The sequence below is a fragment of the Excalfactoria chinensis genome, chromosome 8 (assembly GCF_039878825.1).
Source record: "Excalfactoria chinensis isolate bCotChi1 chromosome 8, bCotChi1.hap2, whole genome shotgun sequence".
NCBI lineage: Eukaryota > Metazoa > Chordata > Aves > Galliformes > Phasianidae > Excalfactoria > Excalfactoria chinensis.
This window is the reverse complement of record NC_092832.1, coordinates 683,990-693,154: the sequence shown is the minus strand read 5'-3', so window position 1 is coordinate 693,154 and position 9,165 is coordinate 683,990. Positions and strand designations below refer to the sequence as shown.

Genomic DNA, 9,165 nt, shown 5'->3' with positions numbered 1-9,165 from the left:
TTTCATGCTGAGCAGCCTGCACAAAGGCACACTATGCAGCAGTGCACGCAGGGACAGGCTCCCAGCAGCCACACTGTTCTCCAGATGTGTGGCCGAGGCTAAGCAGTGCTTTGTAGGGACACTGACACCTACACATATCTCCATGTGTGTGAGCATGAAATCAGATGTGCCTTTTGCTATTGCAGAAGAATCACGCAATGACAGACCTTTGTGCGCCGCTCTCTAAAACATCTTGGATGACCTATTATTGGTGTGCACAAATCATTCACTCAACCACAGCCTGTTTCTTCAGAGTCAAAAATAAGATTTTGTTTAAATCGGACTAAATCCCTTCTCAAGGCAACGATTTGCAATGTAAACACCATCACCTCAGAACTCGAGCAGTGTTGTTACAGACCCGATGATGGCTTTCAGCTCATGGAGCGCGCAGGCGGCGGGGGAGGCAGCAGCGGGCCCAGCACCGCGCAGCCCTTACACAACTCCGCAGCGTCCGTCCTGCTGTTTCGTAACCTTCCATGCGCAACAAAGAGTAAAAATAGGGGTAGCGTGTGCGGGTTAGAAATCTGTGACAAGAAGCATCACGTCTGCGTGCTTCTGGGAGGAAATGAGCTAAGATTTGTTTACAGTGTGGCCATGCTCAGCAGCAGGGGCATTTTAAGGCAAAGGGGAAAAAAACGGCACTGCTCGTTTCGAGGTAAGATATCTAATAACGGGAATGGCGAACGTGCAAAAAAGTGAACGAAGTACGCCCAAACACCCGCCTCATCTCGCAGCATCCATCTGCAGCACCACGTTCAGCGACAGACGCTGCTTCCCGTGAGGAAACGAGCTTCACCAAACGAAACTGCCGGGATGACCTCATTAAAAGCGAACGAGCCACGATCCAAGGCCGGGTCAGCGGGGGGTCAGGTCAGCAGCGTGCGGCGGGGGGAGCCCGGCGCACACGGTGTCCAGGCCGCCCACTCCGCTTCGCTCGCTCACGGCGCTCAGGGGCAGCCCGCAGCAGCCCCGCCACGCTGCGCGGCGCTCAGCGCACCGCACCGCACCGCACCGCACCGCACCGCCCCAAGCCCGGCGCTCTTCCCCAGCGCCCCCTCGCGTCCAGACCGAACGGCGAGGAGCGGAGCGCGGCACACAGCAGGTGGGAGCGGAGGCCGGGCCGGGCCGGGGCGGGGCAAGGCGTGCGAAATCCCCCACCTCTTTCGTTAGTTTCCGGGCCGGGGGGGGCGAGAGGGGTGAGTCACGGCGGGATGTATAAATGAGGGTGAGTACCTGCCTGCTGTAGGATTTCTGCCATTTCGAGCGTCCTTGGGATTTCAGTAGCTGCGAGGAAAGCGTAGAGAAGTTCGCCGGGATATGCTCCTGCCCTGTGCACTGCTGGCCGCTCTTCTGGCTGCCGGCCACGCAGGTGAGTGGGGGACGCGATGGGTGCGGGGGTCTCATGCTTTGGCTTTAGCTTTGGCGTTAGCTCTGTCTCTGCGTCCCGGAGGCGCGCGGTGCCGCACGGCCGCGGCGCGGGGAGCTCCCAGACAGAAGACAGCGGGCTGTGCCCGCCGCGATGCTCGCAGCAGGAGCGCAGGTCTGTTTGACGCACCGTATGACTCCGAAGTCAGTGCAGCAGGAGGGCTGACGGACCTCCGCTGCGTTCGGAGCCGGTTCGTTGCAGCCCGCGCACGGTGCTCTTTCCAGCTTGTGTCACTGGTGTTGCCCAGAGCTGTCCGGCGCCTCTTGCGTGTGGAACTCGTTCTGCTGCCCGCTCTGTGAGCGCTGATGCACCTAAGATGCTAATGCAATACTGTGGCAGTGCTGATCCAGTAGAGAGGGCACTCTTTTAATTGGGACTTTGATTTTATTCCAGCCAACCCTTGCTGCTCCCTCCCGTGTCAGAACAGAGGTGTGTGCATGACAACAGGATTTGATCAGTATGAATGTGACTGCACAAGGACAGGCTATTATGGGGAAAACTGTACGACACGTAAGTACCTCTGATCGCTCTGCATGGAAATGGAGTCTGAGAACTCAGTTACAGAATTGCAGGTTATTCTGAATAGCGACTTTCTGTCTTTGCTCACAGCGGAATTCTTCACATGGCTGAAACTAACACTGAAACCTACACCAAATACTGTCCACTACATTCTCACCCACTTCAAAGGAGTCTGGAACATCATCAACAACATTTCCTTCTTACGAGATGCTATTATGAGATACGTGTTGACGTGTAAGTATACATTCACTCTTCCAGTACTTCTAACTGACAGGAGCGACGCGTAGGATTTTAAATACTCTATTTGGTTAGTTTATTGATAAAACAGCAAGCTAAAATATGTTATGGGAAAAGCACTCTAAAGGAAACTTAGGATCTAAGCATATTCATGCTTGGTATGAAATAGGCTTTCAGACAAATGCATTTTTTTCCTCATCTCAGATACTGACTCAAATTTTGCTAATGCAACCTGCCCCATTTGTTATAAATTCAGTAGCTGGATCCATCTGATAACTGGGACTTGTTCCTATTATTTAGTAGCCATAAGTTACTGAAGTTAAATGGGATTATGCGTGTGGAGTTTGTGAATGCAATGGCTGCATTGGCTGTACAGGGAAACCATCTAGTAATTCTTGATGGACTTCTTGTACTTAGTAGTTTCCATTTTAATATATGCCAAATACATATACATATATGTTTTGTTTTTTTTTCTTCCAGCAAGATCACATTTGATTGACAGCCCTCCAACATACAATAGTGACTATAATTACAAATCCTGGGAAGCTTATTCCAATCTTTCCTATTACACAAGAAGCCTTCCACCAGTAGGACATGACTGTCCAACACCAATGGGTGTTAAAGGTAAAGAATAAAACAGATACATCGTGTTCATTTCCAGGAATGTCATTTATCTTTTTGTCCTAGAAAACACCAACAGATCTTGTCTACAACCATCTTAATGCACTGGTGACTTTGAGAATAGTAACGAATGAGATATTGTGTAATGACCTAAAAGATAACCATTCCGGTACTCACTATTGAACTGTGTTCTAAAACCAGGAGTTAGAAAGCTTCTAATAAATTCAAAAATGTAAGCATGGGAAAGCTGTGACTATAACAAAAAGAAGATAGTTCCCCTTGTTAGTAAGCTGCTATCCTTTGTTAGAGATTTGAAAAATGGGAAACGTGTTTGGTTGTTAGGAGCAAAAGTAAGTATAATTGCCATGAATATCTTGCTATAAGGAAACTCCTCTTCTAGGTAAGAAAGAGCTCCCAGATTCAAAGCTGATTGTGGAGAAATTCTTGCTGCGGAGAAAATTTATTCCTGACCCACAAGGCACAAACGTGATGTTCACTTTCTTTGCCCAGCACTTCACTCATCAATTCTTTAAGACAGACCATAAGAAAGGACCTGGCTTCACAAAAGCTTATGGCCATGGGGTAAGATCATAGCTTTGGAACTTGAATGCAGTGCTAAAGCTCTTAGGAGCTACCAAGCACTTAGAATGATATCTTACAGGTAGTCAGAATGTGCAAACACTCATGGATATACTGTGCAACACAGCAAGAAATTTTTGGCCTTATGTGGCTTCTCTTTGGGCAAAACTCCAGCAACTTGGTAGCATCTCTTAGGTCAGAAATGTTTGTACCAAGCACGTAATTCTGCTTAAGATCTCTGTAGAGTGAGGACTGTGATTTCTTCAAAGAATCTGCTTTTTACCTAAAGCATGCTAGATGCAATGAGTATTTAGAACTACTCTGGACTCCTTCCATCAGTTGCAGAGATGCTTTGTACAGTATTTTGTTGTGTGCTGCTAATTAGACACTTTTATAAGAACTTGAAAAGCAAATTTAGATTAAGATATTTATCTACAAAAAGACAGTTTTGGGCTAAAGAAATCTCCATATAAATACAGTGTGCATGTCTAAAACAAATCTGTAACATCTCTGTATATATTAAGAGCTGTCTGCTTAATAAAATGCCATTGACACTCTAAACAGAGTCCTCCTAAATTGCCAGTCTGATTTAAAAACTTAATGCAGAGATTGCTGCAGTTGCCAGGAAATAATTTGGCTTCATCTTAAATATCAGTGTGTGATACTTATAAGGTAACAGTACTGTAATCAAAAGGTAAACATCTGTGGATGCCAGATCATCTGTTAGAAATAGGACCTGTCCTAAGATAGGAAAAAATGTAGCTTGTCTTCATGTTCTCAATAATCTTATTTTACAGGTTGACTTGAACCACATTTATGGAGAGACCCTGGAGAGGCAACTTAAATTAAGACTTCGCAAGGATGGAAAACTAAAGTACCAGGTATGTCTTACATTAATTCCTTGAAATTAGCTCTTATTTTACAGCATAGCTTGCCTAAAGTTGTTGTTAATGGAGTCAATGCATTGTGACATATAAGCATCTTGTCTTATAATTCTTTCTCACATTTTCCTGTACTTCCTCCCTGGCAGATGATTGATGGAGAAATGTATCCACCCACAGTAAAGGACACTCAAGCAGAGATGATCTACCCTCCTCATGTTCCTGAGCACCTACAGTTTTCTGTTGGGCAGGAGGTGTTTGGCTTGGTCCCAGGCCTAATGATGTATGCAACAATATGGTTGAGAGAACACAATAGAGTCTGTGACATCTTGAAACAGGAGCATCCAGAGTGGGATGATGAGCAGCTATTTCAGACTACAAGACTCATATTGATAGGTGTGTCACTTTTGCATGTGCGACTCTTAACATTCTCTTGAGCTTGAAACTTCTACCCATTTTTCTGTGGTAGCTGCAGTAGATTTAATAAGAGGAAGAACTGTTTAATTGATATGTGAAGGAATAAATCTGAACCTTCAAGACCCCTCACTGGAACTGTATTTAAATACAGCTTCTTCCTGCCTATGTTAAACACCAAAATGAAGAAAATGGAGTCAAGTGATAGATAGTTCCCTTTATCTAAGAGAAGCAGAACTAAAAAGGCAGGAAGCTAAGATTAGATTTTCAGAGTAAAAACCTGTAAAGTTAAGTGACTTCAGTTGCTCCCAAACTGTGGTAATTTCCTTTTCTTCTGGGACTGGCTGAATTCGGGTATACTTTGAGATGGGCTGTAGTGAAGTCAGGAAGCGGCGTAGAACAAAATTCTACATGTTTCTTAAGTTTTAGCTTTCTGTGAAGTGGCATTACATCTTGTTAATGTTGATACACAGTTGAAAAAAGCTGTGCCCAAATAGCAAATGAAACAGTAAACCAAGAGAAGGCAATTACATGAAACAGCTCAGAAGCTGAAAGATAGCCTTTAGATGCTTACTTCCTTTTTCTCCTACCTTTGTCCTAGGTTATTACTGTTTATTTTGTGTTTGATTATACAATATTAGTGGTTTTCTACAGATTTTGTAGAAAACCAAAGAAAGTGTAGTTTGGGAGAGGATAAGCAGAGTAGAGAAATCTTTGCAGGTGGTAGGGAGGATAGCTTTTCTCCCAAGACATAAATCTACATTCCATAAGATACTACAGGATGCTAATGAGTGTATTATTCTTGATTTCTATAGTTCTGTAGGTTTTCTGTTTGTTTCCTTCCATAGAGAAGCTTAGAAATATGTCTTCACGGCACGGTAACTGCCTGGTGTTTCTTAGGGTGAGCGGTATTGACTTTGTATCCTGTTTATTCTCCAACAGGAGAAACAATCAAGATAGTTATTGAAGATTACGTGCAGCACTTGAGTGGCTACCACTTCAAACTGAAGTTTGATCCTGAGCTTCTGTTCAACCAGCGTTTTCAATACCAGAACCGAATTGCAGCTGAATTCAATACTCTGTACCACTGGCACCCACTTCTGCCTGACACTTTTCAGATACATGACCAGGAGTACACTTTCCAGCAGTTCCTCTACAACAACTCCATAATGCTGGAACATGGCCTTTCCCATATGGTGAAATCTTTCTCCAAGCAAAGTGCTGGCAGGGTAGGTATATTCTCAAGTTACTAGTAAACAGAAACATCAACCTGGGGGGGTTGACCAGCAGAGCAATACATTTATCCAGGACTAGTAATATAAAGATGCAACTTTCTCAGCTTTTGTCTGGAGTTCTTACTACTTTGTTGTTTCCATCGAATAGGTTGCTGGTGGGAAAAATGTTCCAGCTGCAGTACAGAAAGTAGCAAAGGCTTCAATTGACCAAAGTAGACAAATGAGATACCAGTCCTTGAATGAGTACAGGAAACGCTTCATGTTGAAACCATTCAAATCATTTGAAGAACTTACAGGTAACAATCTTTTTTAATTTTTCCTTATAAGCAAGTTCCATTTTTCCATAGAGCGGGTAATAGAAGCCTGCAACACTATTTCCGAACTTCAGCAGGATACTGTTGCTGTTAAAACAGGACTTTCTACTTAACGGTTTATTCATTAATAATTACAGGAGAAAAAGAAATGGCTGCTGAACTAGAAGAGCTTTATGGAGACATAGATGCTATGGAACTGTATCCAGGCCTTCTTGTAGAAAAGCCAAGACCAGGTGCCATCTTTGGTGAAACAATGGTAGAAATTGGTGCACCGTTCTCTCTGAAAGGACTGATGGGAAATACAATATGCTCCCCTGAGTACTGGAAGCCAAGCACCTTTGGTGGAAAAGTGGGGTTTGAAATAATCAATACTGCCTCCTTACAGAAGCTCATCTGCAACAATGTGAAAGGCTGTCCTTTCACTGCTTTCCATGTCTTAAATCCTGAACCCACGGAGGCAACTATTAATGTTAGTACCTCAAACACAGCAATGGAAGATATCAACCCCACACTGCTACTGAAAGAGCGATCTGCTGAGTTGTAAATTAGCAATCTAATTTATTTATTTATCTAAGTTATTCTATTTATAGCTCTAGTATTTAGAAAACAAAAAGCAACCCTTTGCATCTTCACTTTGAGGGTTGTCCTAGATTCCTTACTCAGGTAAGGCTTCATTTTAGAAAAAGGGATTTTCTGCGTTTCTATTCTGCAGTAGTGAGTCCCTTGTTTAAAGCCTTCTGTAGCAGAACTACGTATTCCAAAATGGACCAAGTTCCAGATTTTTTTTTTTTTACTTGTTTTAATACTTGACAGAAGGGTGTTAGGGTTGTTGTTTGTTTTGTCTTCTCACTTTGATAGGTCACATAACACTAAAAAAATCAAGTTATTGCCTCAGCAGTTTTTTAAACTTGAAAATAGACCTTCAAACTAAAAAATGAGAATTTGATTTAATGAAAACTGCCAAAAGAGATTCTGAATTCTGTATGAGGACTCCAAGATTAACAAATACCTTTGAGACTTGCTTGTTTATAGTAAGGAAAAATGCATTGCATTTATCAATTGTACTACCTCTCCCTCATGCAAATAAGGCACTTTGTACAGTAATTTACATGATTGGGGTTTTTGTAAGTCTGTCCTTTTGTGGGGCATTACATTTCTTCATTTTTTTTTTTATTTAATTATTAATTTAATTATTTAATGATAATAGAGTTTGTCTGAGATGCCAGTTGTTTTTTGAAGCACATGTCACTGAAGTATTATTTATGAGATGATGTTAACAGTGGTACTGAGCTTAGATATGACTGTCAGGCAAGAAAACAAGGCTGCTTGTATATCAGTAGACGTTTTATTTTTTGAGTTTGGGGAGATCTTAAACTTAATCCAAGGTATTAGTGTGTGTGTCTGGGGGGGGGTTCTTGCTGGTTTTTATTTTTGTAGCTGTAATTCTCTGGTGAATCTAAATTCTCTAAATGATATAAATCTGTCATTCTAAATAAAACTATACATTTCTTTTGTCCCTAGGGACATGACTGTGATATAGGTTTATTTAGCCAAGCTGAAATTATTGGGGAATAATTTAGGAAATTAAAAATTGTGACACTGTGTAAACAAAGCAGTATTGACTTCAAGGCACCAAGGCTTTGTTAGTCAAGGTCTATATAAATAGAGTGCTAACTCATGACTATAAATTATTTATTTGGTTAGGGGGGGATGTTAATGTTTTATTTATTAAAGTATAAACAGAGGCATTTTAAAGGAGTGGCTTAAGCTCTAAGGAGGAAAAAAATAATAGCTAGCTAAGCACAAGCTATCCCAGATGTATTTGTCCTGGTCCAGTACTAAAGTATCTAGTCTTATTGGAGCACGTAAGAACTTAAGTGAGACCTTATACCAGCACTTCAACCTTTGCATATAAGGGTATCTTTTTTTAATTTCTAGAGAGGAAGTGTAGAAGATGATCTTCCCATAAAATCAGCTGGGGAACTGTAGATAAAAAGAATGTTACTTCAGACTGGAGTAGAGCAGCAACCTGGTATTCTGTGCCCCCAGCCAAAATTCCTTGGCTACTTGTGGAAAAGGACTTGTTTTATATTTTCATCTGAATCTCTTGAATGCTTGTAGAGGCTTGTGATGTAATGGCTGTGGTACTAGTATAGTTTGATTGTGATTTCTGTATTTCTTTTGATTTGTTTAAATATGCTGATTATGTTCTACAGTGTGAACTTGTAACTGGTATCACAAATGGCTGATTCCAGATCTCCCACAGCAATTGATACCAGTGACTGATTTGGTATAAATACTTTGGGAAATGGAAGGGTGCTTTGTTTTTATATTTGAGGCACAAGGAAGGAAGAAAATTCAATAACCTTGTACAAAAAAGGGGCTGGTACTGTGTTCAATTAATGAAAATTACTTAATTATTAGTTAAGCTTGTAGCTATCATTCAGACCACTTTTGGAACACACTTTGGGGCACTTACATACCATTTGCAAGGAAAACTGTATGGCTTAAAATCAAAGGAAGACGAGTCTGGGCAGGTCTAGTTATTTTGAGGTAGGTAAAAAAGAATTCATGAAAATAAGTTCAATTCAGATTTCAGCTGAGTTCTTACAAGCTGCTTTGGAAAGGAATCCAGTTTGCTCTATGCTTTGTTCTCTGAAGTTGTGTTTTAACACTATCTGTGACCCAGCCTGCTGGGTTTGGCTGGGTTCAAGTTGCTTGTGATAAATGTGTATGTTTGAGATTATTTATTTGAAAGTCTGTGAATTGTTTTTCACTCTATTTTTATAGAACAAGAATGTTTTTTTAAAATGCAGTTGTTTATATAAATAAACTGAAAACATTATATTGATGGGCTCCTTTGTTTCATGCAAGTATTGTTGAAGGAAATTGTACATAAT

General features: G+C 41.6%; 1 protein-coding gene across 2 annotated transcripts; it reads left to right on the top strand.

Annotated features, from left to right (window-relative positions):
* Positions 1-1,014: 1,014 nt before the first annotated feature.
* PTGS2 (prostaglandin-endoperoxide synthase 2) lies at positions 1,015-6,918 on the top strand. 2 transcript variants are annotated; one of them, XM_072343237.1, is made up of 11 exons: positions 1,102-1,141; positions 1,286-1,408; positions 1,859-1,975; positions 2,075-2,218; positions 2,702-2,845; positions 3,243-3,424; positions 4,219-4,302; positions 4,452-4,698; positions 5,659-5,945; positions 6,100-6,247; positions 6,403-6,918. In XM_072343237.1, the coding sequence occupies exons 2-11, from the start codon at positions 1,357-1,359 to the stop codon at positions 6,807-6,809; spliced, it is 1,812 nt and encodes a 603-aa protein (XP_072199338.1). In that variant the 5' UTR covers positions 1,102-1,141; positions 1,286-1,356; the 3' UTR covers positions 6,810-6,918. The 2 variants fall into 2 exon arrangements, with proteins under 2 accessions (XP_072199339.1, XP_072199338.1); XM_072343238.1 differs by lacking the exon at positions 1,286-1,408 and having other exon boundaries at positions 1,015-1,141.
* Positions 6,919-9,165: the final 2,247 nt, after the last annotated feature.

What these genes read in the sequence shown, in the direction of transcription:
- PTGS2 (XM_072343237.1), top strand. Translation starts at nt 1,357, where the DNA reads ATGCTCCTGCCCTGTGCACTGCTGGCCGCTCTTCTGGCTGCCGGCCAC. An exon ending in TGGGGAAAACTGTACGACAC is followed by an intron (nt 1,976 to 2,074) that starts GTAAGTACCTCT and finishes CTTTGCTCACAG; the next exon opens with CGGAATTCTTCACATGGCTG. An exon ending in CCAAGCAAAGTGCTGGCAGG is followed by an intron (nt 5,946 to 6,099) that starts GTAGGTATATTC and finishes TCCATCGAATAG; the next exon opens with GTTGCTGGTGGGAAAAATGT.